Here is a 22,553-nt window from a genome sequence, read left to right as displayed (position 1 = left end):
ATAGACATGTTGGAGAGACTTTAATGAGATTATAATACAGTATATTATGATACCATTTAATTTAAAAGCTTAAATTTATGAGTTTGAGTTCAATTATACTATATTAATTACTCACATTTATGTCATCTTTTCACATTTGTAAAATTCAATCTTTCTACTCTAATGTGGATATACTCAACATTGTAATATCTTATTTCGCATTATGACAGGATAAAATATATATATATATATATATGTGTGTGTGTGTGTGTGTGTGTGTGTGTGTTTTTGTTGATAATTAATCGACTTAATTGACCACCAATTAACCGATTAATTGAAAAGGTTGATATTATTTATTGTCGGTACGGAGTCAGTTAATTAATTGACTTCTACGATTTGATCGGTGAAAATGCTCCTACTGACACCAACGAAACTGATACCCACCGCTACTAAAATCACAAATATAGTTTACTTTTATCTCACATCCGAGTCGACTAAATAGGTAGGCCACTTAGGTGATCATTGCCTAAGGCCCCACAAGTAAAATAAAAATAATAATAATAATAAAACCCTTAAATATTAGCCAATAAAAATTGTGAGTGCATTTTGTTTCTCTTTGTGTGAGAGACTTCATAGCCTATGTATTATGTGACACCATTCATTTCTACACGTGTGAGAGATTTGGAGTCTAACAATAAAACCAAATTAATTAGTAATTTTGCATCTCATAAAACAAGAAGAATTGATTTTTAAAAAAGAAAAGAAAAAAAAAATACATATAAGATCGAAACTTAAATAAATATTGTTCTAATCGTCTTAAGCCTCAAAATTTCTAAAGCCTTATTCACATTAAAACTCTATTTTTTTTATAAAAAATTTTAAAAAACAATCCTAAAATACAATAAAAAACAAACATTTTCTTGGAGGTGCTGTCAGAAGTATATATATATATATGTTCTTGTATTAGGCCAAAGTCCAACTGGCAATATGCTGTAAAACCCTTTTATTTATTCACAAAGGAATATTATAGATTATTGGCAATGGGCATGGACATATTTGGTAGTACAGAACTAGGTAGGCAATTAAGATTGTCTTAATTTTAATTGATAATTAAGAGTTGATAGGTATATTAATTGTTTAATAACATGGCAGAGTGGCCATTGCTGTCATACTACTACACGACTTTGACACTCGTGCAGGGTACGTTGTTAATTTGACGTCATCATCTTTTATATTGTTCGAGACAAAACAAGCCAAAGCCGAGGACGTAGATTTCCATATACATCACCTCCACACTCCATTACACTTGATGCTTCTTAAGATAAGATTACTTATTATTATAATTTTTTAATTCATATGGAGAAAGCGAAAAAGGCGGCCTATTGTTATAGTCTACTATAATTTAATGATGTGACAATAAAAATAAATTGTTTACCTCTTTTTATCTCAAAATAAACATAAAATCACGTGTTTCAATATCAGAAGAAATGACGTGTGTGAAAGCGGTTGTAGATGTTGGAACATAAGCGTGATCGGGTCGGGTCAGCCTTGAATGAGATAGGTTTAAGGATTTAATTTTTTGTGTTTCATCATTTTTAAAAGCTTAATTTTGTAGCATCGAGTAAGTAAGTACAAATTTGGTAGGTTACGAGGAATGTAGGTAGGATTTATACAAATTTGATGAACAAACCTATCCAATTGATTGGCCATGTCAGGCGCAAAAACAATGCTATTTTACTAAAGATGGATTTGACGGTTGAGATCAGCAGCCTAACCACCTTAATTTTTGGTTTTGGCTTGATTCAGAAAGATGTGTCTAAGCAAGTTCACATGTCAGTGTTAGTTATGACCGTTGGTTACGAGGCATTCTTATTCTTTCCTAATTGTTTTTTTAAAGGAGTGGAAGGGGTGTTAGAATATATAATAAAGATGGAAATATTTTATAATAAATGGGGACTTATTTAATCCTAAATTAAAGAATTTGATTAAGAGTAATGCTATAAGTTTTCCTAGAGTCATCCAAAATGTGATGTGACTTTTAAAATCACTAATAAATCAAAAGTCAATAAATTACATCTCAAATTCAACAGTGATTTTAAAAACTACATCACATTTTGGATGACTCTAAAAAGACTTATAACATTACTCTTTGAGTAATCCTTAATACTTGACAGTCGTGAGAGTTGAGGCAAGAGGCTAGCCAGCATGTCATTGTTCTTTCCATTTCACGGTGCAAGAATTTAGAGATGATAATTTTGTTTTTAGAAATGATCGGTGTCAATATTTTTTTAATTTTATTTTACAAATTAATCATTAGATTTGTAAACTTATGTAAACCCTCACATAAGTTAATAATAAATCCTATAAATTTAATAATTTATAAAAAAAAAAATATAGACAAATTATTTAGGTATTTTTTTTTTTTTTTTTTTTTTGGAACGAAGCTGCAGTTTCGATTGTCCCCCGTACGTTTGTAATAAATCCATGTATCCATATTGCCTGTCTTCTGCAACATGTACCTTTTTTTTTTTTTTTTTGCCAACCCAACAAAAAGTACCTCAATCTTAATAGGAAGTGTTTCATTCACTAAACTTGGAAGACTTCACTTTATAAAATAATGTTTTTCTTAATATCCTTAACAATGAGAAAAAATAACAATTTATTCGACAATAGTATTATTAGCAGCCTTATTAAAATTATTGTTTTGTTATTTTGGTGAGGTGATTTAGTGAAAAAGCCTTCAAATCCTCCCCTGCAATCTTACTGCTACTCTGTTAAAAAAATATATATATAGTAAGTGAGCAGTACTCACTATTGAAAAATGATTAGAAACTTGTTTTTCCTCTCGCTTCATTTTCTTTTCCTTTTTCTAACCCATGCCTCTCTTCTCCATCTTCCACGCCTTTTCTCACCCATTTTGCTTAGCGCCATTTTCTCTCCACGAGTGCATCTCTTCACTTCGAATCCTGTTGTCGTTAAAAATTTCACAAGAGTATGATTGTTGTGAAAAATAAATTCTTTTAAAGAATATTACCGTTAGAATAAGACAAATATTCAAAAATATGACCGTTAAAAAAATACAAATATTAATTCACAAATTTGATGAGGCTACTAATAATACTATAAGGTCACTAATATTAGCTAGTGAGACATTTATATTGATTAGGCCATGTTTTTGATTAACCATATTGTACGTACAAGAGACATAAATTTCATCAAAAATGGGTTTAAGAAATTGGGTTCCTTCGACCCAATACAAAGGAAAAATTATATACACTTTTTTGCTTTAGTGTTTTGTAATTTTTTTTTTTTTTTTTCTAATCAAATGTGAAAAAAGGTTACAAGGAATGATCATTCTTACTCTTAATCCGAATGGAAGAGAGAATGTGAGATCTTATGAGAATGCTTCCAAACACAAGGTACAATCTACTTAGCAAATCAATGTGCCCTAGAATTGGCACAACCAAAAACTTTAAAGGCCTTCCAACTCTGAAAAGAAGAAAAATATCATTCATAACACTAGAAAAGTTTCAATCTTTAAACACCAGCGATTATTAATGGTAGTGATCACCGTGACAGCGTCCCCTTCAAGAAGCAAGTCTAAACATCTATGAGTAATAGCAAGTTAAGAGGCTAACAAGGCAGCATAAGTTTCCCCTAAGATATCATCAACCGAAAATAGACGTTTTGTAGCTGCTGCAAGAATTGATTCCCCTAAGGTAACATCAAACCAATGTGCCCTAACAGTAATGTTTTGTAATTGATTCTTCACATAATATGATTTGTCTATACAAAAGCATATAAAAGATAGTGGCCCAAGCCTAATATTTTACCATCTCCGAGGAAGAAAGAGTGAAGCATCCCTATCATATAAAAGAGCCAAACATGGTTGCCTTTTGCCCATGACATTATATTATTACATGACCCAAACAATTTTATTCTATATAAACAGAATATGCCTTATTTATGAGTTTTCGTCTCAATCCCTAAAAACAAACATCCTCGCAAGTGAACTTTCTAGGAAGCTGCGTATACGTAATGCCAGCCCCACTCACTGAATCACTGTTGCATCCGCGTCAATGTCATCGTCCCTTCGGTTTAACCTTTGGCTCTGATTTTGGGTTTTTTTTTTTTTTTTTTTTTTTTTTTGGGAATAACAACGTGCCACGTGAAGGTTTTCTGTAAAGTTGTATCATTGGAGCTGATTTTTTTTTTTTTTTTTGACATGTCCACATAAAAAATGGAAAAAGAAAATTTAAACTAGTGAGCTTCGCTTCATTAGGCTTGGTCCATAGCTGATTGAGCTACCCCTTGAAAACTTATCAGAGCTGAGTTGTGACTTTGACATGATCAGTCCCAAAACATACGGAAAAAGACCAAAACATCGACTTTGATTTGGTCAGTCCTTGAATGAATAAATGTTATCACATCAATAAATAAAAATAATAATTTTAGCATTAATGTTTTTACTCAAAGTATAATTCTCGGAATTAGGGGAAGAAAATTTTTTAAATTTAATTTATTAAACTGATATGTTTTTATATGTATTTTTAATAGAATTAAAAAGGTTTTTTTTTTTTTTTTTTTTTGATTATAGTCAAGTAAAGACCTCTTGATTTGTGGGTACTCATATAGTTGTGTTTGTTCAGCTCTTTGTTTTTTGTGAGTATTCTTTTAGATGGGGACTGACGCATCAAAGGGATTCCTCGCTTTCTATAAACCAAACGTGAAGGTATGCCTAACAAGGACACATGGTAGCGACTAGAGGATTAATAGATGAGAATAATATGTAGTGTGTGATATATATATATATATATATATATATATATATATATATCTTCGTACGAGGAGAGAGAAAGGGAGAGAGATTTGAATTAATAATCTTCGCTTCATGAAACGTAATCTTCAGTCGATTAAGTTACCTCTTAAAAACGTGTTCTTCGTATTCGAATCTTAGGATAATACCCCATTCCTTACCAATCATGTATTTATATGATGAGTGGGATAACTATATGAATATGTTACAATCTTAAATGTATTATATTAGTCAAGTGCAATCTTATTTATGTATCTATAAACACTTTTCGGCACCAGAAGGAAGTGTTTATGAGTCATGACCCTTTCCATCGCGCCCCTGAGGGAAAAAAAAGAATAAACTTCACTTGACCTCAACTATCGTGACATTTTGGGGGGGTAAGATCCTTCAGTTTGAACTCTCAATATCTTAATCCCTTTTGATTTTAATCAATTTACCACTCAGATTTTAAACGTTGACTTCTGACGAAAAATGGAGAGGGGTAAATTGATTGAAATTGAAAGTTCAAGGTGTAAATTGAGAGTTTTTGAATTTTGAGGAAGTCTTCTTAAAATGTACAGTAATTCAGAAGTCTAAAGTGAAGTAAAAAAAAAAAAAAGGTTGCTTGTTCATTGTACTTTATGCATATTACTAAGGGTTAAATATTTTTTTGCCCTTTGTGGTTTAACAACTTTATTTTTTACCCCCTTAGGGTTTAGTTTTTAACATAGGAGGTATATCAGGTTTATATAAGAGACGGAGATGATACTTCCGTCTAAATTCTGTCCAAAATTTGACGGAAGCCGCATCAGCACCATTAAAAAATCGACACATGTTCATATACCTAATTAAAAAAATAATAATAATAATAATTAAAATTTTCAAAATAAAATAAATAAATAATTTTGGGGTGGCTCTTTGGCCATTTACCCCCATCTAGCCGGATTGGGGGTGGCTCCAGATGGGCCACCCCCCAAATGGCCAAAGATGGCTACGGCCACCCTTTTTTCTTAATTTAATTAAATTAAAAATTTTAATGTTTTTAATTTTTTTAAAAAAAATTAATTAGGTATATGGACACATGTCACTTTTTAAAAAGTGCCGACGGTGCTTTCTGTTAAATTTTGGACAGAATTTAGACGGAGATACCACCTTCGTCATTATGTATACCCAAGGTATCTCTTGTGATAAAAACTAAACTCTAAAGGACAAAAAATAAAATTGTTAAACCACGTAGTGTAAAAAGATATTTAAAAATACAAAAGTTATCTTGAACTTTGAAGTAATTGATGTTTTGTATGCTATTGGCTCCCCCAGAGTCAACGACCTGAATACAGACAGAAGCAACCTACGATAATTACATATGAGGTGGGAAACTGAAGAGCCCATGACTAAAAACAGTTGTGCTTCCAAATCCAATGCTGCTAATTTTGATGTACAGGGCTAGTTTTGCCCCTTGTATCAAACAAAATAATATATATATATTGGTTGCAAATGTTGCAATTGTTTCTTTTAAATTTCTTTAATCCACTCTATTAAATTAAAGAAAATGATAATGACAGAGAAGAACTAATTATCATTCTCTCCCTCCGGAGATTTCAATCACCTTTTCACGGTTCCAAATTTCCAATGGCCTCGCAGGCCAAAACGCACTAAAAACATAATCGTACCTCGACATTCTCATCAGCCAAACAAAATTAATTGAAAAAAAGAAAATAAAAAAACCCAAAGAATTAATATGATACTTCGTCAACCTTAAAAATCACATATTACTCAAGAGAATTCGGAAATGGGAGGGGTATTGTCTCCAATAGGGCCACAGTTACCTCCACCCCTCCTCCACAGGTTAAGGGTGGAATCAGCAACTTTAGTGTAAGGGATAATTTTTTTTTTTTTTTTTTGAAAGGAGGGAAGAAATTAATTTTTGAGAGTTTACTTCATAAAAATATTTATTTTTAAGGAATTTTTTTTAAATTTTTTTTGGAGAACTAGCTTTTGGTTTGGGGGGCTTTTCGCCCCTACATGGGGACGTTGTTTCTTGTGCTTTTTAGAGTGTTTTTTTGTTTGGGTTTTTGATTGGTTGTTAATGTTTTTTTTAAAAATAAAAATAAAAAAATAAAAAAAATCAAACAAAGCTTAACCATTAGGTCTCCACTAAATCAAAACCACAAAAATCAGAAAAGAGAAGTTAAAGAATGGGGAGGCGGTTGGCGAGGGCGTGGGTGATGAAGGAGCAGAGGATGAAGGGCCATCAGCGGGGGCAGAACTAAAACATTAAATTTGGGGTGGACAAAACTATGAAAAAAAAAAAAAAAAACAAAACTTTAAGGGTGTATCTTTTATATATATAAGTTTTAAAATTTTAGAATGGCCACGCCCCAAGGGCTCACCTAGTTGCCCTTGGCCATCAGGCCATGGAGGTGACTTTGGATGAGAGACCGAGAGAGAATGAGCAACGAGAAACGATTAAAAAAAATTGTTTTTATCTAAAATAAAATAAATGTTGATCGGGAATTTGATAAAAATCTGTCTTGTGAAAGTTACCACTTTACATTATCAACTAGTCACAATCCCTTCCAAAAACAATAATGAAAGTGACCATTCTCTCTTCCATCCGAATCAGAGGTGGAAAAGACTCTCTCTTGTAGTCTTTTCCTTTATTCAATTAAAAAAAAAAAAAAAAACTAGTCACAATCCCTCTTTTTTCCACCTTTGATTGGACATTCTTTTGCTATATTGGCTATTAACAATCTATCTCTTTTCAAGTCTTTGAATTTTGCTTCTATGGTATTCATAGTTTTAAAGTTGATGTATTTTGAGGAGAATTTTTTTTTTTTTTAAAAAAAAAAAATTTATTTGAAAAAGTATTTTGATGTTACATAATTTTAAAATAATTTTATATTTTAAAGATTTTTTTTTTTTGTTAATGTTTTTAAGATTTGTAACTTCTAGAACCAAAAAAAAAAAAAAAAAAAGCACACACTCACACACAAAAATTTTATATACCCCTTTATTTTTTATTTGGCACTATATTAACTATACGAAGAGCGAAGGTCATTAATTCAAATCATTTTATCTCTTTCTCTCATTTTGTGTAAATATGTCCAAAAAAAAATTATATCAAAAGCTGATTGGGGTTGGGGACGGAGACATAATTTAGTATAGGCAGGAGCCAAGGGCCAATAATAATATGGACATGTGCTGATATGCAAAAAAAAAAAAAAAAAAAAAAAAAAAAATTTACCTTATAAATTATTATTTTTACCCGATTTTTTTTTTTTTTTTTTCCCTTATGAGTTGGGGGGTGGCCACCCCCTTCCTCTGTTCCTTGTTTGGGTCCTCAACCCTTTAGATGTATTTTACTTTTGTTTTGTTAATGAAACTTATATTACCCACAAAATGGTAGATGGATGGATGCTTTAAAAAAAAAAAAAAGAGTGGATGGATGGATAATAAACTCCAAATTCAAGGGACCATAGCACCTTGCATCATATCTATGCCATATTTTTTGAGCTAAATTTTGGACTCAAATGCTAGATGTTCCTACCTACTTCAACCCATCCCAACAAGAAGGGGTATATTGAAAAATGTTATTTATTTATTTTATATAAAAAGTGATTTTAAACAAAAGAAAAATATCAAAGTGACCAGTTGGAGAATGGAGTCTCTTCTGGGCTCACATCACAAGTCACAGCCCTCAAGGCAAGGCTGTTTTTAATGAAACAAAAAAGGAATATTAATAATGTGTCGTGACGGTTGATACAGAAAGGCACAATCAAAATAACGGACGTCTTGACCGGGTCAAACGGCGCGTGGGCAACCGCACCCAGAAACCATGTACGCTAATTCGAAACTCAAATGACTAATAACACCCCTCCTTTCTCTAACTTTGCGGCCAAGCAAATCAAGGCTAGATCAGTAAAAACATCATTAAAAGAGACCCAACACAAACCAAATGCACCGCTCCTTGCAACATGTTTGCAACTGTCGCAATTAACTACAACCCTACCACTCTATCACACGGTTTCCTCATCTAATAGCCGTTGATTAAAAATTCCAATATCCAACGGATTAGACAGAATCTCGTTATATCATCAATGCCTTGAAAGTTTCTCAATTTTTTTTTTTTTTTTTTGTATTTTCTTATTCGGACAAAAAATTTTGGTGGAAAAATCGAATTTATAAGGTTTTATTTTTTTTAAGTTTTTTATTCTCTCTCTTTTTCTTGTGTCCTTCGATATTTGGAAGAGCTATCCGGTGAGAGAAAGAAAAACCACCAAACGGCTATAATTGACGTTACAAGTTCTTCATTTTTCATAGAGAAAGAGAGAGAGAGAGAGAGAACGAGGGAGGGAGGGAGCGAGAGAGAGAGAGAGAGAGAGAGAGAAGCCTGAAGATCGTTGGGTTTCGAAGGGATTGCTTTGCCGAATTTCGGTTCGAAATTTCGGCCTTTGTTTCCTGGTGGGGTTGATCTGGGTCTCGACGATCTGAATTTTGGTCACTGGGAGAGAGGACTTTGGGTTCTTCTTCAATATACAACAAACAGAGTATAATCATGTCAGATGGGTACTACTCTTCTAAGAAGACTGATGACATCTGCGAAGACGTTTGCGGCCAGGTACTTCTTTTTCTTTTTCTTTTCCTTTTTTCCTTTTTGCTCTCCCTTTTGCAATTATGTACCTTTTTTTCATTGTTAATTTTTTAATTTTTTTTTTCTAGAGTTTTAGGTTTGTTTTTTAGTTTGTGGCAATGGGTATCTTTTTGGTTTCGATTTTGTTTTTTGGTTTTAAGGAAAAAGGGATTTTTGTTTGTTTTCTGAGTTTGTGCTTGAACTATTTGTCTATACCAATTGTCTACTCTTTTTAAATTTTATACATGTTTTTCTTCTTTTAACATAATAATTTTGGAGGTTGCTTTTTGAGTTTTTTAGTAATGGGTATCTCTTGTTTGGATTAATATCTGAATAAGAAAAATTGGGACTCGTTCAACTATATAATGTGCTCCGATATCCCTTTCTATATATATATATGTGTGTGTGTGTTTACGCCCCTTTTAACTCTATAATTTTTTGATTGATGGGTTTGTGGTCTTATAGATGGATTGTCGTTTCAAAATTTGCATCTGAATTTTTGAGAGATAGAAACTCATGTATTTTGTTTTAATTTGGACTTCAATTTAGGTTTTGCCTCGTTGTAAGAATTCTTTTATTGATAATGCATGAGAAGGGAAATGAAAATTAATGGTTAAGGTGTGGAATTTGTGTCTGAATCATTGGTCCTTTCAAGTTACATAATTTCTCTGTTTTTCTTTGGGTTTTTCTCCTGTTAATTTTCTGGTAGCATTCTGGGACTTTTGTGTGTGTTATTTTAAATATGCAAATTTTGAATTTTCCTTTCAAGGATTCTATACAAATGTCATGAACAAACAAACAGATATCCCTGAATTTTGTCGAATTTTGTACCATGTTATGTCAACAAGTTTAATGTAGTGCTTTTTATTTTGTGCATACATAATCCGGGTATCTTAGAAAGCTTTTCTTTTTAACCACAGCAGGGAACTCGTGCAGCACTGAGCATGTCAAGACTCCGATGTATTTTGCGAGGGGTGGATTTGAGGACCTATATGTTTTTGTTTGTGATAGTCCCATTATGCATCTTTGGTGTATATTTGCATGGGCAAAAGATCTCTTATTTCCTGAGACCAATATGGGAATCACCCCCAAAGCCCTTCCACAACATCCCTCACTATTATCACGAGAACATGTCGATGGAGACTCTTTGCAAACTTCACGGGTGGGGAATTCGTGAATCACCTAGACGAGTCTATGATGCTGTTCTATTCAGTAATGAGATTGACATCCTTACAATTCGATGGAATGAATTGTATCCATATGTGACTCAGTTTGTACTTCTCGAATCAAACTCAACATTCACAGGCTTGCCTAAACCATTGCTTTTTGCGGGCAACCGTGACCAGTTCAAGTTTATTGAACCTCGGCTGACTTACGGAATGATTGGAGGAAGATTTAAGAAAGGCGAAAATCCATTTGTTGAAGAGGCGTATCAGAGATTAGCGCTGGACGAGCTTTTGAGAATTGCTGGCGTAGAAGATGATGATTTGTTGATAATGTCTGATGTCGATGAGATTCCAAGTGCCCACACTATTAATCTCTTGAGGTGGTGCGATGACACTCCGCCTATCCTTCACCTTCAGCTTAGGAACTACTTGTATTCGTTTGAGTTTTTTGTAGACAGCAAAAGCTGGAGAGCTTCTGTCCACAGGTACAAGACTGGAAAGACTAGATATGCACATTATCGACAGACCGATGACATTTTGTCAGATGCAGGGTGGCATTGTAGCTTTTGCTTCCGCCATATCAGCGATTTCGTATTCAAGATGAAGGCTTACAGCCACTATGATCGGGTCCGGTTTTCTCATTACCTTAATCACAATAGGATTCAGGATGTAATATGCGAAGGGGCTAACCTATTTGACATGATTCCTGAGGAATACACATTTAAGGAGATTATTGGGAAGATGGGGCCTATTCCTCATTCTTATTCCGCAGTCCATCTTCCAACATATTTGTTGAATAATGCTGAGAATTACAAGTATCTGTTGCCTGGCAACTGCAAAAGAGGTGGCTGAGAGTCCTGAAAGATAGGGGTGTCTGTAGAGATTGGAGATACAGAATATGCATTGCACTGAACAGGGGTCACTTGGACAATTGATGGTTTTGGCAAATCAGCGGTATAAGTATACCTTATATATCTAACAGTGTAGGTCGTTCTCTAGAGAGAAGGGAAGAACTTGTTGGGTTCTTGGAATTTGAGGGGAAACTCTGTATTTCCTCTTTTATGGGAGTTGGGGTTTCTTCCGATGCCAATTTTCCAAGTAGGAAGCTCGTTGTCAGGGGAATATCTCTGTGGTTTTGGCAAGCTTATGTACCATTTCTTGCCTGAACGGCACAATCCCCATATTTCATGAGTAGAAATTAGATTTTTTCCCAGGCTTTTCTTTGCTGGGAATTTGGCTTTCTTAGAATAATTTCTTCATATATTCTTCTTACAACTTTGGTTGTCTATTAACTCCTTGATTTGTACCATCTGAATGCAAAAGATCTTTCCATTGATCACAGTTTCTTATCTTTCCCTCTTATAGTCTTATGTTTTTCCTTTAAAAATAATTAAAAAAGCTTATTGACATTGTCACATCAATAGGGTGAGACAGTAATAAAATAAAAGTACGGTTTTTAACATTACTCATACAAAAAGGAGGCATTTGGCATGCACCACCATTTCGCCTACGTTTGCTTTTAAATTTAGTAAGGTGGGGATGTGATGTAATTTTAGTTTGAACGGCTTTCAACTTGGTTGTAGTTTTAAGAAATTTTCACAAATTGCTTTTCCATACCATTTCTTGTTTTTCAACTTGCTTTTAAGGACTTTTAAAATTTCAGTCTATTAAATTAACACGTTTTTAATTTAATAAAATTAACTGAACATGAAACACGTGTCTTTAGAGTATGTAATTTTCACAAACTCTAAAAGAACACATGTTAATTAAAAGAAAAACCATTTCCTTTTAGTTTTTCCTAAATGGAGGTTCATTGTTTGTGTGAAGCAGGTAGAAATTCGTGATTTTAGCTGATTTGGTTGACTCGTTTGTTAGCCTTTTTTCCCAATTGAGAAGGGTGACTACTTTTCAAAAATTGGAGGACCTGCATGAAAACAACAATACTGAGAAGAGTACTCTTCTCTGCTAGCTGATGACTCTGTTCCAATAACCCCATTGGGTAGATCTTTCTGTGACACAAATTGCTGTCGTGCAATTTCAATATGGAAGATCAAATCCCGGTGCTCCAACATTCCACACAAAGACTAAAGAATAGCCAATGGGATATTAAGATTGACCCACTTGGTGTTTCATTTTCAACGCACGAATTTATTATTTGGTTTACAAATATAAAATCCCTTGTTGTTATCTCATAATTGAGGTAATTTACCATTTAAGTTGCTAGTAATCTGGTTTGTATATTGCGAGAGAATTCGTATAAGACTCACGGCTCTGTCCGGACATTTAGATTAAAAAAACTCCAAAAGCAGCTAATCACCAAATGCTGTTTCTAGGAAATTACATTTGGTTTTGTTTTCTTTTGTGTTATGGATGAGAGAGTCTTTTGGTGATTCTGATGTGTACGAGTAGAATACTTGCTGCATGATGTAGCTTCTTAGAACTTTCTTGGCTTTTCGTATGATACTATAAGTTTCTATATTCTGTCCCCTTCCAAGGTTAGCATGTGTGTTTTTTTTAATTGAATAGGGAAAATGGGTTATTGGGAGGATCTTTCTCAATTTTGATTCGAATAAAAAAGATAATGAGATATTCTATGAGAATGCTTTCAAATATAATGTGAAAAATGGCTCACTAGCTAAAGCACGTGCACAATAATTGACATATCAAGACACTTTGAAAGGCAGAAACAACTAAACTATATCAGAAATGATAGTAGTAAAATTATAAGAAGAAAAAAAGAGGAAGATTGTTAATAGCTAACGTCACCAAAAGAGCATCCCCTTAAAGGAAGAAACAACCGAAACCAAACGAGGCAGCCAACCCAATATAGCTAATAAGGCTGTCGATTTATGAAATTGACATTTATTTTTAAAGCATATAATTTTCACGTGCATTTTTAATACAAACTGACATCTGTCCTTAGAACAGCATCCTCACAATTTACTACTAATTTTAGCATATGTTAATTTTTGGTTGGACGTCAAGAACATGTTTTGGTTGGACGCCAAGAACATGGTAATGAAAAAAAAGGGCCTAGACATAGACAACCAATGAAACCATATTCTAATATTATCTTTCTTTTGCCCCTTTGGGTTGTAGATTAGTCGTGAGCTTTGTTATTAATCAGTTAATAATTATTTTTCATTGCATTAAAAAAAAAAAATTGTCAATTCTTCATCAATAATTCTTCGAGACTCAGTCTAAAATCTAAATCAATGCTTAGTTGAGAGTTTTCCACGGCAAGCTGTACTTGGCCGTGGCCCTACTACTTTCAAATTCCACGTGGAGCAAAACCTGCAATTTTTTTTTAAAAAAAAATAATTAATAAAAACAATAGCTTTAAAAACATAATTAAACATTTGATAAAATTATGGTTTGGTCACATCCGGTGAAGCCATTTTCTTTGATTATGAAATTAAACTTCAGTTTTAAGACTTCGCCCAACCACGTGATGATAATGATGATGATTCATGGACATTCCAGTATGATTTCTTATTAATTAGAAAGGAACCAAAAAAAAAAAAAAAGATTTATTGTTGGCCAACAAGTCAACGCTATTTAACTTAGGGAAGGTGTTAACTGATAATAGACTAATAGTATTATTGTTTTTTTTTTTTTTTTTTTTAGCTCGAACAGAGTAACTTGTCATTAGCTAGAATAGGTATATTGTTACCGTGAATAGTAATTTTGAGTTATTCACTGTAACACACTAGATGAATAAAATATTATTTATTTTTCTTTTGTTTATTATTTTTTTATTTCATATCTTTTCACCTAATATCTTTTATTTCTTCTGAACACCTCTTCACATCTGTTGCGTCTCTCTCTCAAACACAAAATTTATCTCTCTCGCTCACAAAATTTTTTCACACAGTTGGATGAAAAAAATTAATGTAAAAAAAATTTATTGTATGAAAACACACGGATAGAAATAAATCAATTGCAATTGGATAAAAAAGTTTATTTATGTTATTAATTTTAAAAATTAGTACATGCATGTGAGATGAATGTTTTTCATATGTGTTTACTTTTGTTTTTATGAATAATTTCTATATATGTGTTTGTTTTTCCCTTTAATTAAGTGTTGGCAATAGTATAATAAAAAATGAGAAATAATATTTTATAGCAAGTAGATAATGAAATAGAAAATATGTTGGAATGTGTTGAAGTGTATAGTAAAAAAATAATAGATAAAATAAAAAATTGTACTTTTTTACTAGATAAAATACATAATACTGCTATAAATGCTCTTAGTAAATAGATATTAAACTTTTCCTGAATAGAAAATATATATATATTAAACCAAAAATAAAAAAAGCAATTCGACCTGGGAAGTCTGAAACCCACCCGGTCGTTCTGCGACATGTCAGCAACGTACGATTAGGATAATATATATATTTTTTTGAGTCTACTAAGTTGTAAATGGAAAATTGACCCTAGTTGATTGGACAAGTCAAGAATGTTGCTGGCATTGAAAAAGATGATTAAATAATAATAATAACAATAATGGAATAAGATTGAATTGGAAGATCTTGGTTGTTCCATCACCTAACATGTGGACCATTCTTAATGGGGATAAGAAAGTGAGAATGACGCAAAGCAATTGTGGAAGATTAATTGGTCTTCTTCACTCTTCTGAGGCATGCTTCATAGGAAAAGTAGTACTCGTGGGTATGACTTTTTCCCCCTCCACTCTCCTTCCTGCTCATGCACTACAATAATCATCATAATTAACTCATATGTACGTACTAAAAATCTTATTAGAAAGGGGTCAATATTTTCTCCTCATTTCATCTTATAAATTAATTATAAAAGCATTCACGGTAATCTCACCAAAATAATCAAAAGTATATATATATATATATAACAACTCACATTTTTTTAGAGCACCTACAACAACTTTATTATTTTAATAATTTACTTTCACTATTCTATTTAAATATTATTTTTTAAAGATTTGTTTATTTTTTTCTTTAACTTTTATATTTTTGAATATTTGTATTTTTCTAATGGTTTATTTTAAGAATATTTGTCTTATTTAATATTTTTAAAAATTTGTAATTTTCTGGTAATATTCTTTCTCGAACGGTAATATTCTTTGGTTGGTTGGTTTTCTTATGGAGAAAACCACCGAGATTGTGAAGGAGGAAGTGGGTTTGTGGGGGCAAAATGGTGGAGAGAAATGGCGCTAAATGCTGAATGGGTGAGAGAAAAGAAAAAGAGAAGGGAGAGAAGCATGCAAAGAAAAGGAAAAGGAAAAGAAATAAAAAAAAAAAAAAAAAAAAAACAGGAGAGAGAGAAAAGCAAAAAGGTAGAGATAAATTATTTGTTTAATTAATAGGTGAGCGAACACTACTTACTAAAGATACTCACTGTCTTTAGTGAGTACTGTTCCTTCACTCACAATTTTATTTTGGTTAATATAGTGAGTTTGAAAAGTGAAGATTTAAGCCACTTTTATTAAATTGTTTCACCAAAATAACTAAAAAATAGTTTTGGTGAAGCTGCTAAGAGTGCTCTTATATTTGTAGACTTATGTAGACTCTACATAAATTAATGGTGAACCCTACAAATCTAATAATTGATTTATTGAGTTTGTATGAAAATATTGACTAAATATAAAAAACTTATTGACACTTAACATTTCTGTTAATATATATATATATATACAACCAAGTAATTAGAAATGGGCTAAAAAATGGCCCAGACCGGTCCACTGTATTTTAAGCTAAAAGCAAATAAATAGGCTACACAAACGATTTTTTTGTTAAATGCACACCAAACGATTTCTAAAGCAGGCGGAAAGACAACTTTATATGTATAGTTGTATTAAGTAGTTTAATTATGTTTGGGCATATTGTTAGGAAGCCCACTTTCTCTCTCCTTCTAATCATCTTTTCCTCCCATATTGAAAAAAAAAAAAGAAAAAAGAAAAAAAGAGTTAACTATGCAACATGTCATATAGTAAAGATAAATGATAAAAGTCAATAAGTTTTTCCATATTTGACTCATATTCTCCTACTATAAATTTAATAGATTAATCATTAGATTTGTAGAGTCCACGACTGAGTTATGTAAGGTCCACATAAGTCTACAAATCTAATTATTAATTTGTAAGATGAAATTAGCTGAATATAGAAAAAAAAATTACAATTAACATTTCTCTATAGCAAAACCCTAGAAAACAATATCAAAGCACTTCGTGATCCAAAGCTAGTCATGATAAATGCAGCGTAAAATACATCGATTATTTTCAACGGGCCTCATCATGATGCAGATTTTACAAAATGGTGCACTTTCAGCATTAGTTCCCCCCCACCAACAAAAGAATAAACTGCATGTTTCAATCAATCTCAGAAATTTAAAGATCATTAAAAGAAAATTGAAGTCACCCTGTTCAATACAATTTCTAAGGGACAATGCTCAGCAATGAAAGATCTAATCACTATCCCAAGCCTCATCCATCTCTTTATGTGTCTTTTTCTTTTTACTATTCACCCCATTATTTCCATCCTTCATTTGGTGATAATTCTCTTCATCACCACTGCTGTATCTCCCAGCCAACGATGCTCTTGAGTCATCCTCAGCATCTGACTCCCACTTCACGTTTTCCAAATCGCTAAGCACGTCGTCTGATCCAGATTCTTCCTCAGCCATCTTCCCCCTAAAGTTGGCTTCATTATTGGCTCTGCCAATCCTACTATGCTTCTGCTGTGCAAGTCTGGATTCCTTGTATCTACCATGAGTTTCTTCAGAATTCTCATGTTCCTTCACCCTATTCTTCTCATCTCCCTTAATGTGATACAAATCCTCTTCCCCATCACTGCTGCTCTGGTAATTATTACTCACTGCTTTTAATGCTTCTGAGTCTTGTTCTTCCTCGGTGTCCGATTGCCACATTGCATTTTCAAGATCACTCAACATGTTTTCTGACTCAGAATCAGAATCTTCTTCAGTTGCCTTTCTTCTAAAATTAGCTTCAGGATTTCTCTTGAAACTGCCATTTCTTTTTGCCCCGCCAATCTTATCCTCCTTCCACCTGTTTGTTCTAGACACCCTTAACTTGTCATGAACTTCATCAGAATTATCAGCATCACTCTCAAGATCACTAGCATCTCTCACGTCATTAGATTCCCATTCATCATCGCCATCAGGAATATCATTGTCTTCACCATCACTATCATTAGCCCTCTGCTTGCCACGTGTATCCTTCCACCCCCTTGTCCCTTTGACCCCACCATCATCATAAGAGTTGTCATCTCTATGTGTTTCAGATCTTCTGAACCTTCCACCAAATTCTTCTCTGTTCCAATACCTCATCTTTCCAAGCTCTTCTTTCTCTGCTGCCTCTTCAGCATCCCATTCTTTATCTGCTGCATCCTCTATCTCGGCTATGAATCTGTCTAACTCCTCTTGGTCACTATCGACAGGGGGTTCAGACTCTTCCCACTTTCTAGGAGGTTCTGTTTCTTGCTGTTTGTCCTCCCGGAAGATATAGGGACTTCCTTCCTTCCTGTCAATTGCATTAAAGAACGTAGAAGCTACTTTCTGAATGCTGGCCATGGCAACTGGATCCTCAGGATTTACCCCCTTTCGCCGGAGCTCCTGTTCTATCTTCTTTATGTTTAGCTTCTGAGATTCAAGAGCTTGTTCGAATCTTGCCTTGAATAATGCCTGCACGTAAAGATGAGTGATTCAGTAATTGTGCAAAACGAAACCATTATTATTATTATTATTATTTGATTTTTCTGTTGGTACAGAATCTTCAACATTTAAAACAAAAGTAAAATGCTCATAAGGTGCATTACAATGTCGCTTTTCTTAAGATGTTACTTCCCCCCACAATTCTGTTCAATTGGTGTGCACCAGATCATAGCAAATACGCCACCAAGATACAATGGAAGCCAAAAAAATTTCTGACGTTTGAAGAAAACACTCAGATTTTTAATTATGGTAAGAAGATTAGAGTTCTAATTCTGGAGAAAAACAAAACCTAATTATCACAAAAATTTTCAATGTTAAGAACTGGCAAATAAGGACTCCCTTCCTTCAAGACTCATAAATGCCTTCCATTGTGAAATGTTCACAAAATAAAAACATACATGTACTTATACTAATTTTGAAAACATTCTAACATTCTCTTCCCCTATTGGAAATGTGCTTCTAGTTAAACAGACTCTGGCAACAAAGGCAACATATAACTATAGAAAATTGTTACGAACAGTAGACGTGCAAAAGATGTCATCTGAGCCTTCACATTTTCATTTAATGCGTGATTGACACTGATGCACTGTACACAGTATCTTTTTTGGCTGAAGATCTGATAAAAAAAATACAAATAACGCACTTTTCACATTTTAGAAAGTGAAAAGAATCATTCAGTTGTTTCTTTATTTCTTTCTTCTTTCTTCATTTTTTTTGGGTGGGTGGGGGGTTGAAAAGGAATGTGAACAAACATTGCCCTAGGTTCTAACTGGCTATCCCATTAAAATACATATAAGGACATTCTTCCTTATTCTGCAAGATTCATGCGCAAAAACAAAGAAGGAAAAAGAAAAGCATGAGAAGATATGACATGAAAGAAGATTACAGAATAGATCATGAATGTCTACCCACCTTTCTCTTCGTAAGGGTGTTGATAGGTATCAAATTTTTGGGCTGTCGATAGTTTCTGCCACGAAACATGATGATTGTTTTCACATTATGAACGTTTATCACAATACCACCACTCAGTCTTGCAAGCATCGTCGCCATTTCTTTGATTTTTTCTTTGGGGAAGTTGTCACAGCAAACTTGCACAGTTTGATGAAACTTCCAGTGAAGATGCATATTTTGGACAACTCCACCAAAAACTCCACGGACACCAACAGGAACATAATTTTTATTTTTGAAACCAACTTTCTTATATGCCTGAAGCTGTTCAGGGGTCAATAGCTCAGGGTCATGACGAGGGGATGGCAACTCTGGTAGCTCATATTTCTTGAGCTTTTGTAGGAGCAATGCCACTTTTTTCTTGGCCTGCATTAGTTAGATAGTAAATGGTTGTCATTCTGATGATTGAAAAAAGCCAATGGATGTTATAAGCTGAGAAAACAGGAAAAGTACTTGAAAATTGCAGTAATATCCTGAACTTGGCAGGCATTGTCCAATGATAGTTTCATATGTAATTATAGACAAGCTAAACAGTTAAATAAAACCTTAACACTACGTTTGAGAGTTTGGAGAGAGGAGAGGATAAGGGGAGGAGGGAGAGGAGAAGAGTGAGGAGGAGAGGGAATAAGGTATTATGTAAATTGACAAAAGAGAGAGACAAGTGATAAGAGTTATGCCTGGAGATTGTTAGAATATCATTAATTTGTTAAGGTAAAAGGGGACGTATAAAAAAAAAACCATCTACCTCCACTTGAGGGAATTGAAAAAAGGGGGGATGAGGGGGATATATTACCCATCTAAATCCATTCAAATCCATTCCACCTTCCCCTTAAAGACATCCAAACAGGTGGAAGAAGAACCCCCCACCTATTCCGCTCTCCTTTCCTCTCTCCCTCCTACCAAACATACCACAAAGGCATGATAGCAGTTAATCTACAACAAGATCCCAACAGTCAGAGCTAATTTTGAAGAATTTCATCCTCAAGGGAATTTTAAAGTTTTAATGTAAGTTTGCCAGCATATTCCCGATACAATGTAGATACCATGCCACTTCGTCTCTAGGTTGCTCATTACAAGCTTGCCAAGCATTTGTATCCTTTACTTCATATATCCTACAAAAATTCTAACTATCAATCCCAACAGAATACTTTACAATATCTAATAAACAATGACCTTGATCAACAAAAGGTCAACCTAGTATACCAATTAATGGAAAGCCAAAAGCCAATTGATGCAACCAAAATTTAGTAGAAAGCATACATACTCTAAGAGTCAATATCTCATTATTGATCATAAGGGCAAGATAACATACTCTTTTGAGGTTGTAAATCAGTCTCTCCTCCTCAGTCATCAGCTTCTTCTTTAACTTTTGGGCTCTCCGCTTCTCCCTTAGGGTTTTACCGGATTCTCTTTGCATCCGCCTCTCCACCTTGCTTCGCATAGTCCTCCCTTTCGATGTTGACATAGAACGCGACCATACCTTGAATGGATCCAACGGTGCATGCAAAGAACATAATAAACTATCTTCGCTTGAAATACTAGGCTGAATTACATTGCTTGAGATGAGATATGGCAAAACATCTTTTAAAGAGGCAAGATTCCTGAATATAAACAAAATTTGAATCAGACTGAAGCTTATGCAAAAACCAGGAGTATTAATATTGGACAAGGTGACAAGCCATAAGTATCTGCTTTCTTGCTCATTAGGTGAAGGTAAAGAATTCAGAAATTGAATTATAGATCCTTCAATATTCAGGGCACAAATTCAATCCCACATCAGCTGAGCTTAATCTTTCCCATTTAAAACCAGATCAAATAAATTAGTAAAAACCCGGGAAGCAAAACAGAGTGGAATATACTTTCTTTGCTTACTGAGAAAATGTAGACAATGAACAGAGATCAAACTATTGGTTTCTAGATTTTTCATTATCTGAGGCCTGAAAAAACGAAAACGTATAAGCAAGTGAGCAGAGTTTTCCAATTTTAAAGCAAAATCTGATAAATGCATAAAAGATAAAATATTGGGCATAGTTTGATGGCCGAGAAACGAAATCAAGCTAAATCCGAGTTCTTTTATTTTTTGTTTTCTTCTTTTGGCTACTGGGACTCTGAGGAAACCAAAAAGACTACGTTTGTGCCACTTCAAATCAAATTGAAGCAAATGGGAAAACCCTCACCGAGCTCAGTCTAAGACTAAAAAAAAAAAAAAAAGAATCATAAAAGGGTTCATTAGCTGGAACCCAAAACACCAAAACCCCTCACTGAGCGTAGCCTAAAACACCCATTTGGCCCAGTTGAGATGAAAACGCAAAACTCGAAGACCCAAAAAAACCCACTTGTGCATTTTCCTTTCTTATTTCCTTTCCTTCACTTTCTCGTCAAACAAAAGGAATTTAATAGAGAGAGAGAGAGAGAGAGAGAAGATACTTGGAGGGATTGGATTGGAGAAGAGAGGAGACGTTCCTCAAGCAATGCCTCCGAAGGGTCCTCGCAGCAAACATTGGTGTCAATTAAAAAAAATCTATGTTTTCCCCTGTGTCTTTGCTCCCTGGCTTGCCCTTTCATTCCATGGGTTCCTCTTCGAACCCAAGTGGGGGGTTTCAGGGTTTTAGGTTCGGGGTTAGGAAAAGGGTTTTTCTTTGAAATTAGTTGCCAATTTGGTGCTGCTTCCAAAACGACAGGTCTTCCAACTTAGAGAATCAAATGATCATTTTATATATATATATATATTTTGGTGGCTAGCAAGGCTTTCAAAATTCATCACGAGTTCAAGGATGATCTAAACCAATTATTGGGAATTCCAACGGTCTATTTTTCTTCTTGTTAACATAACAAAAACAATTTGTCTAATTTTTAATATGATTTATCGTTAAAATAATTGAAACAATCTGTTATATTATAATGTAGAAAGATTGATTATATTATTTTTCTCATCAGTTATAGTATTTACCTATAGGCATGATAGAAAACGGAAGGTCGTTTATCAACATCACACCTTTATCCTAACTAGGGGTTGTGCATTTTACAAAATTTCGGCCAACCTGGTTCCGACCTGTGCGGGTTGGCTTCCAATGGCAAGCAAAGGCGGGGTTGGATTTTATATTTGGTTTTCGACGAAAGTTAGAGGTGGCATCGAATACCATTTTTGGGAAGTGTTAAGTAGCCAAATATATATATATATACACACATTTGAGAGTGGAGGAGCAAAATTTAGAGTAGAATGCAAAATCCCCTTCATATTCCAATAAACTACTGCTGTTGAGATTGGTGGATAAGTTAAGCACAAGATGGCTTCTTAAAAAAGCAAAATTTTTTTTTTTTGTTGTTAAAA

At 33.7% G+C, this 22,553-nt stretch overlaps 2 protein-coding genes across 3 annotated transcripts; one reads left to right on the top strand and one right to left on the bottom strand.

Moving 5' to 3' along the window:
* The first annotated feature begins 8,975 nt into the window (after positions 1 to 8,975).
* LOC132180915 (uncharacterized) lies at positions 8,976 to 11,911 on the top strand. 2 transcript variants are annotated; one of them, XM_059593909.1, is made up of 2 exons: positions 8,976 to 9,392; positions 10,325 to 11,911. In XM_059593909.1, exons 1-2 carry the CDS (start codon positions 9,330 to 9,332, stop codon positions 11,420 to 11,422), a joined length of 1,161 nt encoding a protein of 386 aa, XP_059449892.1. In that variant the 5' UTR covers positions 8,976 to 9,329; the 3' UTR covers positions 11,423 to 11,911. The 2 variants fall into 2 exon arrangements, with proteins under 2 accessions (XP_059449892.1, XP_059449893.1); XM_059593910.1 differs by having other exon boundaries at positions 8,977 to 9,392; positions 10,328 to 11,911.
* Positions 11,912 to 16,905: 4,994 nt separating this feature from the next.
* On the bottom strand, positions 16,906 to 21,864 carry LOC132181203 (CRM-domain containing factor CFM9, mitochondrial). The gene is made up of 4 exons (XM_059594317.1): positions 21,650 to 21,864; positions 20,535 to 20,823; positions 19,187 to 19,588; positions 16,906 to 18,244 (listed from the first exon to the last, which is right to left on the bottom strand). Exons 1-4 carry the CDS (start codon positions 21,721 to 21,723, stop codon positions 17,009 to 17,011), a joined length of 2,001 nt encoding a protein of 666 aa, XP_059450300.1. The 5' UTR covers positions 21,724 to 21,864; the 3' UTR covers positions 16,906 to 17,008.
* Between the last annotated feature and the right edge of the window lie 689 nt (positions 21,865 to 22,553).

Source organism: Corylus avellana, chromosome ca5, assembly GCF_901000735.1.
Source record: "Corylus avellana chromosome ca5, CavTom2PMs-1.0".
Classification (NCBI taxonomy): Eukaryota; Viridiplantae; Streptophyta; class Magnoliopsida; order Fagales; family Betulaceae; genus Corylus; species Corylus avellana.
Note: the sequence above shows the minus strand (reverse complement) of the source record. Positions and strands in the feature narration are given on the sequence as shown.